Below are 25,743 nucleotides of genomic sequence, written 5' to 3' on the forward strand. Positions count from 1 at the left end.
GCTACTGGCTTATCCTCTTATAAAAACATTGCACCAAACCTTGCTGACTGGTGGTTACCTGAAAAGTAGAAACAAACATCACATCACAGATCTTCAGAGATGGTTTTGTAGTAACTAGATGTTTAACCAACACAAAACCATTCTCTTCTTCTACTGCCCAACACCATACTACATAATGCTCTAATGGCTTCATTAGTGTTCTTCTACTGCCCAACACCATACTACATAATGCTCTAATGGCTTCATTAGTGTTCTTCTACTGCCCAACACCATACTACATAATGCTCTAATGGCTTCCATTAGTGTTCTTCTACTGCCCAACACCATACTACATAATGCTCTAATGGCTTCATTAGTGTTCTTCTACTGCCCAACACCATACTACATAATGCTCTAATGGCTTCATTAGTGTTCTTCTACTGCCCAACACCATACTACATAATGCTCTAATGGCTTCATTAGTGTTCTTCTACTGCCCAACACCATACTACATAATGCTCTAATGGCTTCATTAGTGTTCTTCTACTGCCCAACACCATACTACATAATGCTCTAATAGCTTCATTAGTGTTCTTCTACTGCCCAACACCATACTACATAATGCTCTAATAGCTTCATTAGTGTTCTTCTACTGCCCAACACCATACTACATAATGCTCTAATGGCTTCATTAGTGTTCTTCTACTGCCCAACACCATACTACATAATGCTCTAATAGCTTCATTAGTGTTAGTGTGACAAATATCAAGAAACAGATAAACTTTGACAGATACTGTCCCAGGCCTAAGAAATGGCTAAGTGACAGAACTCTCATCTGTACCTGATTTTCAGGGACATCCCTGATTTTGATAGATTTGTTAGGCATGGTTCTTTCTCCTTGCACCTGAAAATTACAGGAAGCATTATTTGAATTCTCATATACATTCTGTGTCAAAGCCGATTAGCATAGTTATAGAAATAATCCATGGCAAAGAGGCATGAAGTCCTGACTATATCTCAGGTGACTCAAGATCACATAGTGGCTTGGGTACCTGTAGAACCTGGAAAGGGAGAATAAGTGTGAGTGACTGTTGCCAGCATCCCTATTCTGGATGGAGGAAGGGAGGGAGGTGGCTCTGGCTTGCCACATGGGTGACACCTATTAGAAACACTATCCACCCTGTGGAGCTCAAGCCTAGCAAGCCCACATTGCTGTGTACAGTCATACAGTAAGCCAAGGAGAATTGAATATGTGGAGGCATGCTTCCACTCAGAAGGTAGTACAAAAAGAAGTTTGGAAAACCTATCACAGGAGAGTGGGGGTGAACTGGATCTCTATCTCCCATCCAATATGCCATGAAGCAAATAAACTGATTGGAATTCCCAGGACAGAAGGAATGAACCATACAGCTGTCACCTAGTCCCTGGGATGTCAAGATCCTACTCCTATGGAGTGAATGGAATGATGTGGAGTAGGTAGAGAAGACAGGCTCAGTCCTGTGGAGCAATAAAAAAGAAAGATGCTTAACCATAATGATACTATATGATATGAAAAACAGACTTTTCACATAGTTAGTCTCCCCACAATATATATTTTATGATGGCATTTGCACTGGTACTTTACTCCTTTTACCTGGCATACTGAAATTATCATGTCTCTCAGCAACTGGTTAATGTATCAGCCTCTCTATATATTTACTAATTCCTACAAACTTTCATTAGTTATTGGTACATAGGGAATTATTAACAGCACATAAGTCCTAGTTCATCAGTTCCTGCTCACTTTCTTTAAAATAAGCCCTGCTGAATGCATCTGCAGTATGCATTCCTCTTTCTAGTCTACATAGAATTTTCAGGTCAGACATTTGTAAAGTCAATAGTGTTTTTTGAAAACATAATTAATGTCTTTTATGTAGTAGCTTTATAAAAATACGCTGCAATGGCTTTACATATAACACATTACAGACATGGGTCCCATATACATGTTTGCAGAAACATTCACAGTCAAACACTATATTTAAAAGTTATTTTTCAATTGTTCTCATCAACTTCATCAATACAATATTCTCATTTTTACAGGGATTGGCATGTTATGTCAATAGCAGTCACCCGTCTTTATTCATTGCTACTCTCCTGACTCTCACAGGTCTTCCTTTATGTAATCCATCCACTAGATGGGTGTCATCCTCTCCTGTTGCATTTTTCTGTCTGTCCTAAATATGCTTTACTAAATCATCTTCTGCTTTTCAGCACAAGACTGAACCATGGTAATCTGTTCTGCTTGTCTTTCTCTGTAAATGGGGCTATTTTGACTTCAGTTCTGATGTCCTGCTTTCTCTGTCCCAAATTCTGACTCATGCTATCCATTTTGGCACTCCTCCATTACTTTAAGCCCCCTCAGTGAGCGCCCTCAGCTGCTTTTCCATCATTGCATGGGATTCTGTGTCATACAGAAGCACTGGGCATGCCTCCATTTTCTATACCTTACTTGTCAGCTGTTTTGGTATTTTCTGTAGTACACTACCCCTGACATTCCATGCCAGTTGGCTGCAGCACTGTTGATTCTAGCTTTGACCTCCTCATCAAAAACACGTCCAGATACTTGAAGCTGTCAAGTGGTTCTACTATTTTAATAAATCCTAATAAAACCAAAGTAGTGAATCAATAAAAACATGCAAAAAAAAAACAGACATTAAAAACAGGTAAAAACACGGTTTAAAATTTTAATCAAATAATAGTAGTAATACAATCTTTCACATTCAAAGATACTTCATCAGGTATAAAAACATTCCACCCAACATATATTTAAATAGTAAATAACTGATTATTCAATCAATGATGCAAGCCACATAACCTTAAGACCAGTTTAAAGAGCAAGATTAATTTAAATTTGGTTCATTCACAGCATTAAACAGTATAATCCATTTATATTCATAGTATTCAGTTAAACCAACAATATCGCCTCTACGAATTGTTGAATTAACCATCTGTAGCACACTAAACCTAAAACTACGTGTGCCAACTTTCTCAAGACCATGTTTAGCCAAGGCATTAGTTGAAACACCTTTTTTAATGTCATAGATATGCTGTGAAATTCTCTCTTTAAAACGCTTGTTGGCTTTGCCAACATAAAACACTGTATGTGACATACATAAAGCAACATATATCGAATGTGAAGACTCACAATCAGCAACAAATTGAGAGCAAAAGACTTTCCCAGTTACAGGATGCTTAAATGAAGGTGAACTATTGATATACTGACAAAAATCACAATCCATGCAAGGAAAAGTTTCAACTCTTGAAATTATTCTCCTGTTGGATAAATCCATCTTAGTCTGCTTCATTCTGTAGAATAATTGTCTTCTGAGTTTAATTTGTTCCTAAAGACAACATTAGGAGATATTGCAACCAGAATTTTCACTTTTTATGATGCCATTAAAATTAATCAATTTAAAACATTGATAATAAACCTTGAAGTCTTATTAAAAGTCATAACATAAGGTAAATAGCTACTTAGAACAGCAGCACTTCATTCATTACTGTTAGATCTAGACTTAAAAAGTGGACACAGTGCTAGTACTTAAACTTTTTACACTGTTAAAGGCAAATTCTATCTCTTCAGTTTTATACCCATGTGTTAAAAAGTCATTTCATATAATAGATGCTTCATGAAAAAAGACATCATCATCCATAATAAGTCTGGACAAATGACAGAATTGTCCCTTTAACACATTCCTATAGACAAAACTGGGATGCAGACTGGCACTTTGAAAATGGGTATTTTCCTTAACTTCCTTTTTATATATCTTAGTTTTAAGAAGCCCAGAAACATATTTATAGGTACTAATATCTAAAAAAAATAATATTACTTTCTGAGGACAGAGCTTCAAACTTCAGAAATGTTGTGGTGTTGTTAAGATAGAAAATAAAAGTTTCCAGTTCATCTAAACTCAACCCCCATATCAAAAAAATATAACCAACAAAACATTTTGTTGCTGGGGGAAAAGCCTGCTTATCTCCCATGTGGAGGGCTTCACCCACAAATATCCTGATTTTTTTTTCACTCCAATGATACTGCATCTTAGTGAACAAGCAAATACTGATGCCAATGTAACAGCTGCCTCATTGTCTCTTCAAGGTGCACCAACCTCAGACAACATTCAGACAACATTCAGCTCACTATCACAAGAGTAGTATGAGCTCAATCCATTGTAAAGTGAGCAACCAACCATGATCAAATGCCAGCTTGAACTCTTGTGCACAAGCAACAATGACACTGGCCGATCTCACCAAGTAAATGCAGCCCTGGCAGGATTCATTGCATCCACTCATAGACTATTCAGTCATGCAATGCTGTTAAACAGGATGGTAAACCAATGAGTAGTACACTGCTGATTATAGAAACGCACCTTCTGAGAGAGTATTTGAATGCTGGGTGTATCTAGAGGTCTTTGTACCAACTTGCAGCAGCAGCTTGACTGGTGTAATACATATCTTCAGCTGTAACCCTAAAGCAGAGTCCACAAGATCTTTGGCTGTAGCCTTCCACCTGCTTTCCTTATGAATAATCAAGACATGAATAACAAAGAGGTAATTCCTCAGGGACAGCAATTTAGAACACAGCTGCCTTAAGCTCTCTCTCTCTCTCTCTCTCTCTCTATATATATATATGTACAGATATTTATTAACAATGTATTTATATTTAAGGTGATTTATTATGACAATTATTCATAAGCCTATATATGGGCATCATTATTTAAATATCAATATTTATTTTTGAATACAAAGGTTCATATTTGTAGATGTTTGAAAAGATAGATTAAGACAGCATGGATTTGCTATTATTTCGGTGGAATATGTTGTCTTGGATTATTTTACTAAACTGTGGTGTTATACTGTTCCTGTATAGTATGAATTCACTGTTTTTTAAAAGGTCAACCTATCATGTCAACTTATTTTTGATGGCCTAGTATGTATAGTAGGTCTTTAAGAGACAATCAATCAATTAATTAATTAATCTTTATTGCCAGCCCAGTTTGTATATAAAATGTTAAAATCTGTCAGTTAACTGATTCTGAGGAAGTCTCCGGAGGGAAACAAAAGCGCTAAATCAGTGGATGTTTTGTTTTTTGTTTTGTTATATCTGGTGTACTCATTAAATCTGTTTTTAGAAACATCTTTATTGGACTATATTTTGCGTTTTTGGACAATCATATTTGGCATTGAGAAGACAGCCTTCATTGTCACCGAACTACACTGTTTTTGTTTTAAGTTTCACTGCTCTTTGTGTTTGGATAAACTCTACCCACAACTGATGAATTCAAAATTTTGGTGAGAGGGCAGTCTTCCATCTCTCTGCCATCCTTACATATACCAACCTTACAGAGACACAACAGTGGAGAAATGGAAAAAATCCCAATATATCATAGAACAGTCTTACACAAACCACAATGCAGTACTACAGACATTTTAGTGAGATACTCGGTGTGGAGGGGTAACACTGGACCAATATGATGGGGAAGTTGAAACACCCATCTAGCTGCCATTAATCAGTAGAAGGGAAGCTCTTCCACCCACTTATCCAACAGTATAAATAAAGATGAGTATGAAGTATATCATTACAATTAAGCAGGTACCACAGATGTTTATTAATTAGAGAACTATAAAATATCAATGAGAACTTAATGAGTAATTTCTTACTGTAACACCTTCATAACTTACTGGTACAGGAAACAGAAGTTAAATGAAGATTTCAGACTCTGACTGATCATATAAGATAGATTGCTGGATGGGTTCAAGGCAAAACACTGACTCTTTTCCCTTCATTGATGAACAGAGTCACAGATTGATAGATATTCCAAGTCACTGAATCTTATGACCAGTCACACCTTGCCAGTACCCTCCCTTAGGACAAATCTCCTTTCTCCAGGAGGGTTGCACCAGTTACAACCAGAGTAAATTTGAGGCAGGCAGAGTGCCCCTCTCAAAAGTTTATAAGGTCCTGAAAAAGGGATAAAGCTTCCAGCCTCTTTTGGTAGCTCGGGGAGTTTAGGCCTGTGATCTTTTTGGTTATGAGCCTTTAGGGGTCTTTCTGATGGTTTGATATGTTTACTGTGATATTTCTCAAACAAGGGGGTTGAAATCAATAATTGGTCTGATTGTTGTGTATAAGGGAATGATTACCTTATTAGACTTTGATAATATTTATTTGAGAATTAGCTGTGCAGAATAAAAATGAGTTTGTGACAATCATCACAGTATGGTCAAAAGAGAGGGAGCTATCAACCCAGGCACCTAGGTCCCCTGGCTACATTTTCATTTTGTACTGGTGTGTTATCTATATGATAAAGGGAGGGGGCTGTCTGCCAAAAGTAATGATACTACTCTTGTTTGCATTTACTTTGAGCCCATTTTAGTACGCCTAAAGTTTATAAGGCAGAGTTCATTCAAGAGGGTTCATCTCCAGACTTTGTCAGCCAAATATCTTGGCTGTCTGCTTGGAGATCTGATAAGTAAATACTAAAAAGGAAATGTCCCAGCACTGAACACTGAGAGACACCACTGGCCACTTTCATACTTTCTGACGAGGCACCTGCTAGTTTGCTGTCCATCTTAGCTTTTGTATTATGACAGCTAGTGGAATGGTGTCAAAAGCATTGGTCAGAAGTTAAATATTATAAATATTTATAGTACATTTCATTATAGTCTGAAATAACAAGACATAACAGACAGTTCATTTTTTCTTTGTAAAATACAGTGCCGTGTGTATATTGTTATGACAGAAAAATGATAATGTCAAAACATAGGTACAGATAGATACAACTCAAACTGTCAATGGCAAAAGTAAAACTTGAATACATTGTTAACTCTACAGGACCTCGCTATACATGCAAATTAGATATATTCTAACACAAGTAAGGCTTCTATAATTGTACACAAAGAAAATGCATTTATTTTATTGTAACATTTGTTAACCAGCTCTGGTGTCACCTTACTTCAAAGTAATGGTTATGATAGGTGTTGCTGGAAAACAAAGCATTCCCTGTATTGCCCAGGCAGTGTGACGTCAAAGTTAACATTTGTAGTAAAGGGATTGTGGCACAGTTTCCCACATCAACAAATGCATGTGGTCCTGCAGAAACATTTTTTTTCTCATTTTAGTATCCTTTTTTTTCCAAGATTTACATTTTCTGTTGTGATGTTTAAGATTTCTGTGTTTTATGTTTGATAGTATGTGACTCCCAGTAAAAGGAGTCAATGTTGTGCAGTGAGCCAGATTATTAAATGATCACAGAAATGGACAGAGATAAATTCCCCACAACAGCAAATATGGTTTGTTTACACTTTAGCAATACATGTCATGCAGAAAGGGGAAGAGGTAGTACAACCTATTGCCCTGCATCAAAAGATAGGCAGCATACTACACAGTGTGAGCTACAGCCTCTAGGTTTATGGAAGTAATGCACAGCGACCAAGCCAGTACCCCACTTTTATACAGAGTGCCCAGTAAGGCAGCAACCTCAGATGTAGCACATGAAGGACTGGGTCATTATAACATCACACATGGCTACTGCAGGTCTCCCCTCAGACTTAGGTGAAAGATATCCAAGAAATAATAAAGCTAAAACTAGGTGTGATGCATAATCTATTGTACATGGTCTGCAGAAGAAGGAGGAAGAAACTGCAGGTCAGAAACCCCAATACTTATTGCTGAGATGGCTATCACCTATTATGCGAGAGTCATCAAATGGGAAATGTTTGGAAGGAGAAAATGATCCCAGAAAAACTCTCTACCCTTCTGGTCTTCAACCCTGCAAATATATATGACCCAACTACAATACAATAACATCAAATAACCCCTTTCATTTACAAAACAGCAATGTTAACTTGATGACACATTTCACTCTGCACATTTCCTCCTTTGATACATTTCCCTGTCCATACCATAAGGGGTCTATACCACCACAAATATAGCAGTCATGAATTCTTTTTACTAAGTATGATAAATAAATGATTTCAAAGTAATAATAATAAATAAAACAGCCTTGCACAGTTCAGAAAAATAATCTTGGTAAAGCATGTGTAAAAATAAGTCAAACTTTTTATTTTGGAAAATCTTGATGTCTGACTTCTCCAGGTATCTATAAACTGTCATTTTGGTTTGGGACTTCTCAAAAGTCTACTCTTTCATTCAGTAGTGTTCTGTCACTATACAAGCTCGACCTTAATATTTCCAGACACAGTCTCAAAGTACATTCTTCTTCAACTTTCACACACATTTAAATGATTCTACAATCCATCATGGCTTTGTTTTCACCAATAATTTAATATGAAGACACACTCTGTGCAAAAGAAAATTGTTTCTTTCCCAGTGGCTATGCAGCAGTCAAGGAAGTTAGCACACAGCTGTGATGCAATGACTTATTAGGAAAAGAATTAGTTAGACACTGGAAAGGTCTGGAGAGAGGGGCGCCATCAGTCAGCGATTAATTAAAAGCCAACTGCAGATTGGGGGTGTGGTATGCATACTTCAAAACTGCCTCTAATTTTACAGAATGTTGCTGATTTTGTCCCATGTTTCTGTCATAGCCCTTATAAACATTTTCATTTTCGGCAAATTAACATTAGATGTTCATATTTCTTATGGTTCAGAAAATGCATGTTAATATCAAACCTGTCATTCAGTTAACTTTTTTCAGTAAATTAGAGTAATATTTAAAAACTTGCCTTAATTTTTGAGCCTTAGTCCCCTTGTTCTTTTTAGATTTATCCAGAATTCTCAACCTAATAAGTTGAGATGTATGATGCACAACTACACACAAAAAGTGCTGTAGCTGGAGAATTGGTGCAATGGCTAAAACTCTCATTTGACATCTCTCAATGTCTATTAGCAATCAAAATAATGATCACTCAAAGATAGCTTGCAAACTGTCATACCTTTTGTAAAGGTAACAATGAGCAGTTATGTAGCAACATAATAACGTGCTACCTTTAAAAGAAAAGAATAGCTTGACAGTCTGTCGTGACAGCAAGTGTGTGTGTTAACTGACAACCTGATCAGTGCCCCCTTACAAGTTAGTATCCAGGGCAACTATACCCTCTACCCACCCTTCTTATGGCTCTAATACCAGCACAGAGTGTACCATGTCACCTGAGGTTACAGTTCCATAAACCCCGCCCATTCTTATCACTCTGATATAAAACAGCCTTTTAGCTGGGGAAACAGACTTATGATGACGGCTTGGGCCAAGGCCTAGTTTTCTTGTCCTTTTGATACACTGTGTGTTTCACATTCAAGTTAAATTGTCTTCTCAGGCCTCCCTCTGCATGTCTCAGCATTCAATGACCACTGGCAAGCAGAATGCAAGTATTTATTCATCTGGAAAGCATTTTATGCACGGTTCACTTCCACCACCCTATACATCTATACTACTTACTCTATATCCTGTTTTACTCCTTTATTCTTCCCCTAATATTTCCTCCTAATCTATGATCTTATCTACACCACCATCGCTCCAAACACAGCTCTATATCTGACTTAGTTTATAGCAGTAACTGTTATGTCCAATAATCTTATGACTACATCACTACTCACTATCACTATTGTTCTATTGTCAATATGTACCATCACAATACTCCTATTCATATATGAATGTATACTCTAAGTATATCCAATGTCACCATGTATATATGTTACTCAGATTTTATGTTTGTGGCTTAGCTTTGTTAAATTGCATTTCTATCAATTTTGTTACTTTGTATTATTAATTCAATACTTATGTATCATTATGTGGAGCATTTCTCCCCAGGCCTCTGCTGAAAAAGGACCTGTGTCCAGTCAGACTTTCCCGGTAAACAAATGTAAAATAAAAAAATAATAATAAATAAATTTTATTTCATTTGCCTCATGATGATGATCAAATAACTAGCTATAATCATGATATTCTACAATAAAAATATCTTCTAAAATAAAGTAAATGTTTTCTAATTGCAGCCTCCCAGATCAGTCTGCAGTGAAAGCTGCCTCCCAGGGTTTAGAAAATCTGCCCAGAATGGGAAACCTGAATGCTGTTATGACTGTGTACCATGTTCTGAAGGAGAAATATCCAACCAGAGTGGTATGTAAACCAGCAGTAGCAAATTGTATATAACTTCTTGTCAAAAGCTTACATATAAAAGGAAATTCTTGAGTAGCAATTGTCTGAGGATTATTGATGTTAGCTGAAATGAAAGCACATTATCTTAGTAGCCTTGATTTTTTTTCTTTTATACAAAAATAAAGATGCTCCCAAATGGGAAAGTGGCGCAGTGAGTAACACAGCATGAGTTTCTCCAGTTCAGTTCTGTTCTCATTGGGGGGAGGGGTTCTGTGTGGAGTTTGCATGTCCTCCTTCTGTTCATGTTTTTTTTTTCCTAGGCGGTATAGTTTTCTCTCATATTGTAAACACATATGGTCAATGAATGGGCAAGTCTAAAACTTTCCAAGAGTGTATATGCACGAGTGTGTGATATGAAAGAAATGCCTGGCAATCTATTTCCATTTCCCCCGTTCCCTAGTAAACTGCATGGTCGTTAGTTATTCACATGGTCACTAAGCATGAGAGAAAGAAAAAGATGTTCTTGGGCAATACAGTGGCACTGTAAATAGTACTGTCACCTCACAGCAAGACGTGCTCCAGTCTGATTCTCATTTGGGGTGCCGTCTCTGTGGAATTTACCTGCCTTCCCTCTGTTTGCATGGGTTTTCTGTGCATGCTCCAGTTTCCTCCCATATCCTAAAGACATGCACAAGGAGATTGGGTGAATTTAAATTGTCCTGGTGTGTGTGTGTGTGTGTGTGTGTGTGTGTGTGTGTGTGTGTGTGTGTGTGTGTGTGTGTGTGTGTGTGTGTGAGAGAGAGAGAGGCAGAGACAGATAAATATAGCAGAAAGGCTTGGCAATCTTCTTCCATTCCATATTTGCATAGCAAAGTCTATGGATGACAGTTAGGTATGAGCATGGACAGATGGGTATATTTTCTCAAGAGATTTTTAAAAGCATCCATTTCTCATTACTGAAGAATAAATAAGTTATTACATGTGAACCTCGACTTTGGAGTCAGTACTCAAGGGTGAGAAATGTATTGTATATGTATATCTTACAGATCAGGATACTATAACACCTTCAGTATGCAGTTAATTAGGAACTCTGTAATATCTGATCCTTTTACATTTCCTGTAACTCCAAAACGAAGAAAATTGTTGTAATATTATGAATTTTGCTCCCGACGGTTTCTGATTCTAGACTTTTTTATGATGAGATCATCTTAGTCCAACAGTTGTGAGATTTTTATTTCTAGCAGTCTGTGTGTATATTTTCTAACTGGCATAAGTGGGATGGTTGACAATGTTGATGAGACAGTTACTATAATGACTCAGCTGGGTATACAGCACATGCCATCAGCACTATTATTAGATCTATATTATATATATATTCTATCAGCTGTTATCTCTGCTATTAACTGACCTCAGAAAACATTAACTGTCACCATGAAGTCCCAGCCAGTGCGATAGCCTTATATTTACACAACCTAAAAGATTTTGAATTTCTTAGACACTAACAAATGCCTCATGCATACTGGCAATCCCCCTCTTCTGAAAGTTATTTATTTATTTAACATTTGTATACCAGGAAAGTCCGACTTGGAACAAAGCCAATTTTCAGGGGAGGACCAGGGAGAAATGCTCCAGATGCATGTTTTTGAAACGTGGAAGGAAATCAGAGCACCTGAAGGAACCCCACATGGATGCAAGGAGGACATGCATACTCTACACAGAAAGCACCCCAGCCGAGAATCGAACCGGAAAACCTCTTGCTGTGAGGCAACAACACAACCATTGCACCACTGCGCCAACTGTCCGAAATACTGATTCCACCTACAACAGATGCACTTATTTATCTAAATGGAGGCTAATCTCACCATACCATACACAGTCACTAAATGGCACCACAATAACACTATGCTACAACAACACCGGAACACTATGTAACCACAGCATCGCTCCTATATATGCTGCGAGGTAGCAGAAAAAATCTTGCTAAACCTCCTAGACATCCTACAGCTTATGTCAGCCACCCAGCCAAAATACTAACACCACACTTGCACCCATGTCCACTGCTTCTGGAAGTAGCCTGCACTCCAACCCTGTAACCCTGTAATATTTCATAAAAAGCACAATGCAGAAATGTCTTAGTCACTGGTGACTCTATTATGAGGCACACAGGCACAACACTCACCAAGTGGCAAATTATAGGGTGACAGTTAACTGTCTCTCTATTGCTAGCATTAAGGATGTCACTGGGCTATCAAGTCCTCAGTGCCACACTAGATTTGATTACAAAATTGTAGTTGTCTATATGGGATGAATAATTTTAGGCATTCCACCATGAGGGAAATGAAGAGAGACAATTCTATGTTAACTGCTCATGTCTTTAAAAAAGGCAAGGCCCTGGCATTAAACAGTGTTCTACACTACAAAGTGATGTGTAAACTCAAGGACAAAATGAATGGTTTCTGTAACTGGCTAGTACATTGGTATCATTCTAAGAGTATCAAGTGAGTTTTGTGAAGGGAAGAAAGAGATACCAGGCAATCCTGTTTTGTGTAATAGCCTGCTTTTATCTTAGTTTTTGCATTCTGGTTAAAAGTTTGCTACTCCAATCAGAGCAGCAAGGAGGTTGGCCTGTAGGGACAGTCAGGCAGATAGGAGAGAGAAACAGACATAACAGTGGACAGGACTTGTAGGAAGAGTACAAGAGGGATGGGAAAGGGAGTAGTGAAGGAGACAACCAGTAAGAAGAGAGGAAGTATGTGTGGTGCAGCTGGATAGGGTGAGGCTTAAGGTAGGAGGGATAATCAAGACGTGAAAGAGATAAGAACCAGTATAGGAATGGAGAAGATGGTTTTGGGGACTGAAGACTCTTGTCACTGAGGGGATTAACAGTTTTGGCAAATGAAAGAGGACAGACTACACTACAGTAAAACCAATCTTGGGATCAAACATTACAAGACATGGGTGAAGTTAGTAAAGGTGGTCACCATGAGTGGGAAAGGCTGACACATCTTGATGCATATGACCTCACAGCTGGAGTGGCAGCAAGCAGGACCAGGAAGGCATTAGAGAGAAAGGTTGTTGGAAGTACCATTCTCAGAAGTGTTTCTTGTGCCAAAAGCTACCACAGTGAGGAAGGAGAGGATTACAGAGTATAATGACTGGATGTGGCAGTGGACATGGTAGAAGGGTTTGCTACTGCTAGGAGAACTGGGAACTCCAGACAGAAAGAAACTAACTTTACGTCAGAGACAAGACTCATCTCACACCATAAGATATGAATGTGCTCACACTGGGGTGGAATGTAACATCTCAATAGCTGTAATATTAAATTAAGATGGAAGGGAGATGCCACAGAAGCAGAAGAGAGAGGTAGGGGTAAGTACCCAGGCAATAGAGAGAAGGAAATATGGACATAAACATAGCTGAAGTTCAAACAACGGTGACTTACATAATGGCTTGGTAGTGGCATTATACAAAGCAATGACATTGGTTAAAAGGATAAGTATCTGCAAGCAGTTATGGAGAACATGTGGGTAATCAATATCTTTATCAAAGAAATATGGACAAGAAACAAGAGCTGTGCAACCCAGAGATGTCTGGCTATAGACTGCTAAGGACTTATAGAAAAGAGAGAGATGGATGGGGAGAGGTCTTCGTAAAGGAAAATATGACGTGAGAAATTATGGAGATGGAGGAATATCAACTCCTGAAGTCTCCCTGCCTATCCTAGTAATGTGTACTAAGCCTAACCCTGTCTCTGCCCCTAATCCTAACCATGCATCTCAACTTACAAAAAAAACTTTCCATAACACAACATTATTCAGACAAATTTGAAATTAATTTTGGTAGGGTTACAGTTAGTATATCAGAAAAGAAAATGTGCTGCCTTTTTCAAAGTGATTATTTGTGTAGTTGGTATTACAAATTGTTCACATGGTTTATTGAATCTTTTGTCTTTTAAATATTGAACATGTCAACTGCTCCTGATAGAAACACACACATACACACACACACACACACACACACACACACACACACACACACACACACACACACACACACGTGTGTGTGTGTGTGTGTGTGTGTGTGTGTGTATATATATATATATATATATATATATATATATATATATAAAGATAGGTGCATAGGTGCAAAGGTTCATAGGTATATATTACGTTAATGACCACCACTAGGGCCTTTATAAACCTAGACATGCAGCATAATCCAGTTGCGTACCCTTATAAAATATGTGTCTAAATTGGAAGGTTATGTTAATCAGGAGGGGTATGTTAGTTAGGGGGTTGCTAAAAAGTTATGTGGAGGCATGTTAGCTAGGGAATGTTTACTGTTGACCTCTCTCTATAGGAGACATGGGGACCAGCCTGTGGTGTGAATTTATATGATTTCCCATCCAATGTTTGTTACGAAATGCTCATTGTTGGCCTCTGTGTATAAGAGACATGGGGGCCAACAGCAGGATGAATTTACGATTTCACATCCAATGGTCAAAGTAATGTTTGAATAGGGTTATGGATGGACTCTGCTTCACATGGATGGACAGCCTATTCCAGAACATATGGATCCTTTAAGACACATATCTGTCTCACCAGCATGTTCTATTTATGTTGCAAGCAAAGTTTAAATCCCTGGATCTAGTGTTTCTGGTGTTGTTTATTTTGCAGATGTGCAAAAGCTCCAGCAGGGTTGGATCAAAGGATGCCTTATATGCTAAGCACAGATTGCCTCTCAACAACCTGTAGGAAACATAGTATAGAGCTAGTGCTATAAAGTTATCTGTATAGCAGAATGTATTAATACCCTGGATTGTCTTGGTGAGAAACCTCTGTGGGTATTCCAACAGTCAGGTACATGCCAAAAAGGGCATTGTACTAAATTATGGGTCTGATAAGGGTTGAATAGTGGTACTATACCTTCCTTGGACCTGGATGCCATACACTTACTTATAAATTGTGCAACATAGAATTATTTTCTTAATACTTTGGCTACATGTTGAGCAAAGGCCATATTACTGTCTATGCATGTTCCCAGATTTCTAACCATTGGGTCAACTCTTAGGGGTGTCTTATCACTAAAGTAATTTGCCTGGGTTGTTGTTTTCCCAAATGGCACTATAATGTACTTCTACAATGTATCCACTGTTGTAAGGAAGTCCTTTTATCTTGAACAGCTTACAGATCCTGGGATGTAATCATTCCTCTGTACATGGCATTCATTAGGCCAATCACTGAGCATAATGCTCCTTTTAGTATGCAACTGTCCAAACACTTGTCACAACTGGAAAGGCCATAATTTCTCAGTAAAAAAGTAAAGGAGCTAAATTATGAAAACTATGCAGAAAATATCAAAGCCTTGTCCCTCAATATCATGCAGGTTACTAACCAGCAACCTCTGCTTTGTATATAGAGCTTCAACAGACTGTATTCTGTCAGACCTATTACATGTTCACAAGTCCAGTGGTATCATGAACAACCACTCAAGGGATCTCAATCTCGTGCAAAATAAATAGAAAGTGTTGCAGGAACAGTTATGTATCACACAGAATACCATTTTTACAGAATGTTCTTCCACACCACATAAAACAAAGTACTTCTGTTATTCTATTCAAATGTAAATTGTAATAATGAATAGGTAACTACAAATTTACCCCCCTGGTTTAGCACCCCTGTCCCTCACAAATAAGGATAACATGTAAATGTCCCAACATACCCTTGTTCAGCCCATCTCTGGGTTATTTGTATGCAAAATATAGCAGTTAAAAATGACAGTGGAACTGTAAGGCTGAGCCTCACAGATCAATAGCCTACGAAGGTCCTACGAATGTATGAACAAATAGTCCTGCAATGTCTATCAAGGCCTAAAGGAGCTCACAGCAATGTGGCCCAATGAGATGCATGTTAGAATCTTTCAGAAACTGAGATTGTGCTTATTGAAGAGCAGCACCAGGCCCATGTGATTCTATTTTGAATGAGTGGCATACAAGACAGAAATTGCCATGCAGACAGACAGTAATACCATCCAATAGTCACCCTGCCATGGACATAGGCAGTAATAGCATCCAACACTCATACTGCCCTGAACACAGACAGTAATGCATGCCATCCAACAGTTATACTGCCATGCACACAGACAGTAATACCATCCAGCAGTCATACTGCCATGCACACATACTGTAATACCATCCAACAGTCATATTGCCATGCGCACAAACAGTAACACCATCCAACAGTCATACTGCCATAGACACAGACAGTAATACAATCCAACAGTCATACTGCCATGAACACAGACAGTAATACCATCCAACAGTCATACTGCCATGAACACAGACAGTAATACCATCCAACAGCCATATTGCCATGCACACAGACAATAATACCATCCAAACGTTGTACTGCCATATGCACTAACTGTAATACTATCCAGCAGTCACACTGTCATGTGAACAGACAGTAACACCATCCAACAGTCATACTGCCATACACACAGACAGTAATACCATCTAATAGTCATACTGCCATGTACACAGACTGTAATACCATCCATCAGTCATACTGCCATGTATACACTGACTGTAATAGCATCCAACAGTCATACTGCCATGCGCATAGACAGTAACACTATCCAACAGTCCTACTGCCATATACACAGACTGCAATACCATCCATCACTCATACTGCCATGTACACACTGACTGTAATGCCATCCAACAGTCATACTGCCATGCGCAATCAGTAATACCATCCAACAGTCATACTGTCATGCACACAGACAGTAACACCATCTGACAGCCACACCACCATGCACACAGATGGTAATACCATTAAACAGTCATACTGCTATGTGCACAGACAGTAATGCCATCCAAGAACTTATACTGCCATGTGCACAGTTATACCATCCAACAATCATTCTGCCATGTGCACAAAGAGAAGTACCATCTAAGAATAATACTGTCATGAGCACAGAAAATAATACCATCCAAGAGTCATACTGCCATGGGCACAGACAGCAATACCATCCAAGAGTCAAATGACATCTTAGAACTATGAAAGTTAGCACAGAACTGGCAGTACTGTATAAAACCTGTACTGTATGAAACTCCAGCTATACTCCATGAATAGAGTCTTCATTTAGAAGCTTTACAATGTGAAGCAAATATTCTCATGTATGTGCTCTATTCTCAATTCTCCTGTAGTGTAGCTGCATTTTCTCTACAATTATTTCAGAGCAGACGATCTGTGCATGACATGCACTGGCAGGTTGTATGTGTAGGTAAAAATCATCTTCTCATTGGGCTAAGTGGTTGGGATATCAATACCGCATGTCACTATGCTAGTGAGAGAGCTGTTCCCCCTGTGTGTCGGGGATGCCATTAGCATGGGTGGCAGCCTTGGCCAAATTCTTCCAGACTTCAGTCTTATACTGAGGCCCGTAATACTTAACTCATGTCAGAACATCTAGTTATAGCCCTTACAGAGGAAGTGACAAAAATTTTTACTCCCCTCCACACACCAGCTGTGCATTCTGAAAGGAACACTACATTCTCCTGCCATGATGTCTCCCCAAGAAGAAGAAGCAGAGATAGATGGCAAATACTTCAAGCCCACACCTATTTTCATGTGTCTTCTTCTCCACACCAATATGCATCTTATTTGCATGGCAGACAGTGGGCCAGGCTAAAATATGTAGTGTATTATAATGGCTCACAATGGCACCTTAAGGTTTGAATCATGTAAGGTCTAATTCCATTTATTTGCTGTTAAGAATGCAGTCATTACAGTGATGCCATTACTCTAGGGATATGTGCAGTATCTCATCCTATATCATGGTGAGGATTGCTTATGCAAAGTGCTACCCACAGGGACCCAGGAGTATGTGTGGTAGTAAATAGAACTGAGTGCATTGTCTAGCAAGTTATCTTGATATGCCAGATGAACAAGTGATAATTTATTTATTTATCCTTTGCTGACTGTGTTAGTCCCACTGTGCTAGTAGCCTTCTTTCAGGAGACACCTACAGTGATATTTATACTACTAGGGAAATTTGTCCAGGACAGGGGAGCTTCCCTATTCATCATTCTGCGAGTGGGACCCATTTTGCACAAGCACTTCCTGTTTCCATTGCAGACACAGAGCCAGTCTGGAGAAACAGGTAGGCAGATGGAGAGACAGAGAGAGAAGGAGACAAATGTCACAAAATTAGACATTTATGGATGGATTGCAAAAATGAAAATAAGACTAAGGAAAAAGAACGTGAAGAAAATGAACAAAGAGAAGACATTTTATAAAAAGTAGAAATTGAAGAAAAATTAGATGAGAAAAAATAATGAGAACATAGAAGAAGGTTCTGAAATAAGTGATGAAGTAGACATAAATTGGGAGACAGTAAAGGAAAAATAAAGACTTGTATTGGCAAAAGGGTGAAGGACAGAAAAATAAAATGTAAAGGGACAAATACAAAAGACAAAAGAAAGGAAATGGATGACAAAATATATACAGTTAGTGGGTGGATGAGATGAGTGAAACATAGAATAGAGGTTGGAGGATGGAAACTGTTTTGCAATTTGAAAATACATGTTAGAACACTTGCCAAGTGTTACTTTTGTGGCTGGTTATAGAGGTACATTAAGAATATATTGGCCAGCCTAAATTATGTTTCTTTTGTGGGAACTTTTCACCTTTAATTAATGGTTGTGACAAAATACAATGTATCCAATGGGGAGAGAAATGACATACAGCTAGAAGATGTGTGGCTGAATGCAAGTTATGTTAAAAATGGAGCACTTTAAGATGAATTGTCAACAGCAAGCAGTAATTAATGAAAAAGAATGAGAAACAGGAGAAATATGCAGAATGAAGGACAAGAGGCTGAGGGAGAGAGTGAACTAGTGGAAAAGAAACTTCAGAAGAAAAAAAATATTGAGGGGGGAAATGATGAAAGAGTTTGCATGCAGGAAGAGAGGTCAGGAGAAGAGACTGACACCAATTATTTTCTGAAGTTCTAGCCAGTAAACATCTTATCTTGGGGTTCAAGAATTATTTGTACATAAACCCAAGAAAAATATTCAGTAGGGGAAAGAATAAAAGTAAGAAAATGAAAATTTAAAATGATTTCCCCTAAAGTTAAAAAGAAGTCACCCACTGTACATAGCTACTGAAAGAGCTGCCAGTTTGTACAGAGGGCAGCACCACTGCAGGTCACCCTATAGTATACTGCTAAACACTCTCACTTAGACATTTAAATGACTCTCCCCTACTCCTTCTAATCTACTAAAGATCTGGTACAATGGATAGGTGCTTTCCTGTCATCTCTGTTTGTGGCCTGATGGATATGGACATCCTGGGGCAGTGTAGCAACTGCCTCATGTTCACTGGCAACTACTAAATTTTTGAACAGACATACACAGTATGTGAGAGATGCAGACACACAATGTCATTGGAGGCAAAGTGCTCAAATGCACACATGAAAACTGCAAACAAGATTGTCAGTTTTACACCCAAAACACTCACTACCAATACTAAGGAACAAACACATAGACCCACATATGCGGAGATACTCACATGTAATATATCCAAACCTCCAAGCCGTACAAAAAGCATCTCTCAGTGCCCCTGTACACAATAAAAAAGACAGCACCTCACACAAAACATAACTCGGAAGATCATACTAGCCCCACTTGCAAGCCCATAAGGCAATGCACCACACAACCAAACATTCTAGTTATTGGGGATTCCATTGTAAGACATACTGATGTCCCCCTTACCAGGCTAAACAAGAAGAAGATCACAGTGAGCTGTCTGTCTGGAGCCAGGATTCACCAGATCATGCATGCCCTTAGATGTTTAATCCACAAATACCAGTATGGCGCGGTCATAATCCATGTGGGTGTAAACAACCTTAGATGTATCTCACTGGACTATATAAAGGGAGACATGATAGAGTTCTCTGTATATACGTCCCAGCCATGTATGAATGTGGCCTTGAGTAGCATCCTACCTTTACCAATGATGATGCCACAGTACCAGCAAAAAATGATTGACTTCAGCAATTAGCTTAGCTTCTGGTGTCACAACAAGGGGATCCAATATCTCAGCTGGGGAGACATGATTGACAAACCACTTTGATTTACTAGAGATGGTTTTTACTTGTCACCAACTGACTTCCGGATATTGGCAAAAAGTCTATTTATCCCCATAGTGCCTTTTTTAGGCCATGCCAAGTTATTAAACCTTCCAAAACAACAAAAATCACTCACAACTACCTAAAGGTACTGCTACTCAATGCTTGGAGTTTAAATAAAAAAATTACTACCTGGAAACACTCTTCACCCTGGAGAATGCAGCCATATGTCACAGAACCATGGTTTAGAACCATGGAGAGCATCCCAGCTATCAAAGGCTACAATCCCTTTCATACATTTCCATCTCCTCAGCTCAGTATAAAACAAACGGAGGAGGTGTCTCAGAGTTCATAAAGGACAAGTACACCACTAGACTGGCGCAACAACATGACTCACTTGAGCTGCTCTATGTCCAATTAACCATAAGTGTGACCCCTTATCATATCCTTGCTACCAATAGATCACTTAAGATAGTGGTGCACAACATCCTACCTGGGGGCCAAATCTGGCCCGCCAAGCAATGCCATCCGGCCCCCACAGAATAACCAAAAAATGTTTAAAAAAGTGAAAAAATACTATCCCTTACTCCAGTCATGCAAACTTTCCTGAACATGCCAGACGTCTAAACCTCAAGATGCACACACTTGAGGCTCTCCTCAGTATGGAGAATATCAATATCTGTGCAGTAACAGAAACCTGGTTCAAGGCTCCCAAGAGCACCCCAGCACTACCAGGTTATACCTCATACCATGCTTTCGGCTGCAAAACTCAGACCAAACCACAAGAGGAGGGGGAGTATCCATATTCATCAAAGATACCCATACCTCCAGGTTAGTGGCACCGCAAGAAGCATCTGAGATCATCCATGTGCAACTAACAGTGGGCAAAACTGCCTTCCAGTTTGTAGCCTGCTACAGACCACCACCCCCCCAAACTCAGGAACCCCACTCAGCTTTCCTGAAGACACTGGAGAATATGAAGGTCTCTCCAAACACCATTATATTGGGTGACTTCAACTACCCAAACATAGACTGGGAGCACTACTCAAGTCCCAACACCCTCGCCCAACGGTTCCTAGAATTTATAAACTCAAATGCTATGGAACAACTGGTCACCACTCCCACAAGAGGGGAAAACATATTGGACCTGATTATCACCAACATGGGTACTCTATGTTCTATACCTGAGGTATACACTTCTTTAGTAAGATCTGACCATAAATTAATCACTATGGATGTCCATATCCTGTCCCCACCCCCAGCAAAGGAAACCACGGTCAAAAACTTCTCGAAAGCAAACTTCACACTTTTCAGAACTGAGATGGAATCCTACAAAGCCCCTGGGCCAGTGGAAATTACGACCCAACCCGCAGAATCCCTTACAAATGCATTCTATGGATACTTACATGAATGCATGGATCGTGCTAAACCAAACAAAACCAAGACAAACTCCTCCAAAGGCAGGAGACCTGTCTGGTGGACCCCAGCCATAAATAGGCTATACAACAGAAGGAGGAAGTTACTACAGGATAGAGCAAAATCCCAAAAAGGGAAGGCAACTCTGATCAGTACTAGCAAGAAACTATGATCCCTCATAAAAGCATCCAAGGCTAGCTTTGAAAGAAAAATTGCACAAGACGCTAAAGATAATCATAAGGCCTTCTTTAGTTATGTCAAGAACTTGGGTGGAAATTCCCAGATATGCTCTGAGTTAGTGCAAAATGACAAAAAATACACTAAAACCACAGACATTGCCAACATCCTGGCAGACAGGTTCAGTGCAAACTTCTCCCCCCCTTCCCCCCCAAACATGTAAATGACTATCCCAACAAAGTGTAGCCCCCCCCCCCTGACATCACAGATGCACAGGTGAGAGCTGCCCTCTCCAAAGCAAAAAACACAGCATCTATGGGATCGGACGGTGTCCGGGGCTGCAATTTACACGAACTCCAAGAAGAACTGAACCCTCACTTAAAATCACTGTTCTGTCTCAGCCTTACAACAGGATATGTACCCAAAGAATGGCATACAGCAACAGTGGTCCCACTCCATAAAGGTGGTGCCACAACGGACCCCGGTAACTATCACCCTATAAGCCTGACTAGTCTGGTCTGCAAAGCTATCATCATGGAACTCATAAACAAAGACATTGGGAACCTCCAAACATTGGATCCTACCCAATTCGGCTTTGTTAAGGGCAGATCTTGCCTCTTGAACCTGGTTGACTTCTTTGAAACAGTCACCAAGGCCATAGATGAAGGGAAGGTAGTCCACACAGCCTACCTTGACCTCGCAAAAGCCTTCGACACAATACCCCACTCAGGCATCATAAACAAGCTCACCAGCTTAAATATTAACCCCTATGTCACAAGATGGGTTGCAAACTGGCTTAGGGATAGAACCCACATGGTCAGAATTGCAGGTGCCATGTCAGACTCTAAACCAGTTACAAGTGGTGTCCCACAAGGCTCAGTCCTGGGACCTCTCTTGTTCGGTATATATTTCTCTGAGGTACAGGCTAACACAGGAGGACTTTGGCTGACCAAGTTCGCAGACGACTGCAAACTGGGGGCCATAATCGACTCACCGACTGACACAAGCATCCTCCAAAATGGTCTCACAGAGACAGATAACTGGTGCCAAAGCAATGGCCTGAAGCTAAATGCCAAAAAGTGCATAGTCATCCCCTTTGGGAAAAACAAAGTGCCCACAAATTACCACATCGGTGGTAATCCATTAAGTACGGAAGAAGTAATTAGGGATCTGGGGACCCAAGTAGATAGTAATCTTTCCTTTGACAATCACATTGCCAAAGTGGTTAGAAGGACCTTCTATATAGCCCACCTTATCATGAAAGGGTTCACATCTAGATCAAGAGAGGTCATTGTGCCCCTCTACTCATCAGGCCCATAATTGAATACAATGCCCCATTTGGGATGTACCTTACCCGACACCTGCAACAACTAGAAATACCTCAAAAGTACCTCACCAAGAGGATTAAGGGACTCAAGCAGATGCCCTATGCAGTTAGACTAAAGAAACTCCAGCTCTACTCAGTTGCTTACCACCTACTCAGAGGCGATCTGTGCCTGACGTATAAAGCCATGTCCAACCCAGAATTAATGGACATGCTCCACCTCAGGAAATCCAAATCCCTTAGAGCTACATGCTCCAGTGACTTAAACCTCAGCACAGAAATAAATAGGACATGCTGGAGAGACAGATTCATATCCCAGAGGCTCCCCTCACTCTGGAACAAAATCCCAATCCATGTTAAGCAGAGCCTCTCAATGACCCTCTTCAAGAAGAATCTTGATGATTGGATGGGAGACCGTAGATTTACCCCTGGGATCTCCTCTGTGTCACTGCTAGACAGGGGCACTTTAAACTAACCTTAAATGGGCTATCTTCTGTGACCTACTATACTGGGACACAGTCATCTAATCTAAAAGGGTGGTGAAAGCCAAACACAGTCTGGCTAGGCTTGTAAATGCCCTAGGGCAGACAGCCTAGTATCTGCCTAAGAACCTATGAACCTATGTTACCTAATTGATTGCAGTTGTGCACACCTCTAATTTTAGCCACGGAAGTAACTATTCTTTCTTGTTTATAACTTGTAGTCTGTAAACAGTAATAACTTTCTGCAAGAGTTTGTAATAAGTCATGGCTGCAAGCCAGAATAAAGTTAAATGCAAAGTTGATGTAGAAAGCAGGCAATTTCATGACTGCTGTTTTAAGTAAAAAATGCCAGTCACCTGTACCTATTGTTAACTCGTAACGACTTAATATGTTTTGAGGTGGCCCGCAGATGCATTAAGAATTCATGTAGTGGCCCTCCCCACAAAAAGGTTGTGCACCACTATAAGTCTGGAAACCCACAGCTCCTACCTTAACCAACTGGAATCTCTTAACATTTAGCATAACTCCACATGTATGGTTGAGGTCAACTACCCCTCCATAAACTGGGAGACTTATGCAACCCATAATTCACTTGCTCAGAGATTTTTGGACTTCATCAATGTAATCACCCTAGAACAACTAGTTAGCTCCACAACTAGAGGTAGAAATATCCTAGACCTGGTACCCATGAACATGGAGGGTGCTGCTCCAATGCATTAACTCTTCCCTAGTAAGATCTGACCACAAAATGATCTCATTTAGTACTAAAACTAACCTAGAACCCCCGACAAATTCCAAACTTGTTAAGAACTTTGCTAAGGCCAATTACCTCAAACTAAGTGACAGCTTATTAAACTTCCAAGCCCCTCCAAACCCAGATGACACTGAGGCCTACTCTGTGCTGTACACAAAAGTACTGTACAACCACATTCATAGCTTTAGAGAGGAGTACCTGTTCAAGTAAAATCTATGATTACTGGCAAAAATACACCACTCTGGTGGACCTTTAGCATAAATAAGCTATTCAACAAAAGAAAAAAAAATCCTGTCCAAAGCCAAGAAGGAACAGACAAAACAGTGCAAAATAGCACTCACTAGTCTAAACAAACAAATTAGAGAGCTGGTGAAATCTGCCAAAGCAAGCTATGAGGTAAAGACAGCTTCCCAGGTGAAAGATAACTATAAGTTTTTTTTTAATTATGTTCATAACCTCGGGGGAAATGCTCAGCAGTGTGCTGAGTTAATTGTGAGCAGCAACACTTACCCAGCCTGAAACTATAGCAAACCTACTGGCCAATAAGTTCAGTTCAGACTTCTCCCCCATCACCTCCTACCATACCCAAAGCAGTACCGCAACCATCCCCCTACCAGTCACTACAAGGGAACAGGTCCTTACTGCACTCATTAAAGCCAAAAATACAAGCTCCATGGGTCCTGACAACATTCCAGGATGCTTCTTAAATAGATTAAGACAGGATCTATTAGGTCAACTTGAAATCCCCTTAACCACAGCCTCCAGATGGGCTTTGTCCCAGAGGAATGGAGGACTGCAACAGTCATCCCTCTCCACAAGGGGTGCTCATCAACTGACCAAGGAAAATACATACCCATGAACTTGACTAGTCTTATCTGCAACGCCATGTAGAGAATTATCATGGATCTGATCAATAACAACATAGGAAATCTCCAATCACTGGACCAGACCCAATCTGACTTTGTCAAAGGGAGGTCTTGCCTGCTCAGTCTGGTAGAATTCTTCGAGAAAGTAACCAGTGCCATTGATGAGGGGAAAACAACACACACCAGTTATCTAGACCTGTCCAAAGATTTTGACACAATCCTCCAGTAGGGGATCACAGATAAAGTTACTGCATTAGGCATAAACCCCTACCTTGTCAGGTGGATAGCAAACTGGCTCACTAGCATGGCACATGCTGTCCATATAGGTGAATCCACTTCCAGTAAGAAACATTTTACTAGTGGTGCCCCACAGGGATCAGTGTTTGGACCCCTCTTATTTGGTGTAAACTTCTCTGAAGTGAAGGCCTATGTTGGAGGCCTCTGGCTTGCCAAGTTCACCGAATGTAAGCTGGGAGCATCACTGAATCCCCAGATGATGTTGGCATCCTAC

At 39.7% G+C, this 25,743-nt stretch overlaps 1 protein-coding gene across 1 annotated transcript in view; it reads left to right on the top strand.

Moving 5' to 3' along the window:
* Nucleotides 1–25,743, top strand: part of LOC122810121 (extracellular calcium-sensing receptor-like) — a 176,330-nt gene that overhangs the window by 73,727 nt on the left and 76,860 nt on the right. The window contains exon 5 of the mRNA XM_044081597.1: nt 9,974–10,097. Coding sequence (XP_043937532.1) covers nt 9,974–10,097 — 124 coding nt within the window. The remainder of the gene's footprint in view (nt 1–9,973; nt 10,098–25,743) is intronic.

The sequence above is a fragment of the Protopterus annectens genome, chromosome 8.part1, assembly GCF_019279795.1.
Source record: "Protopterus annectens isolate FY-2018-M chromosome 8.part1, PAN1.0, whole genome shotgun sequence".
NCBI classification, from domain to species: domain Eukaryota; kingdom Metazoa; phylum Chordata; order Ceratodontiformes; family Protopteridae; genus Protopterus; species Protopterus annectens.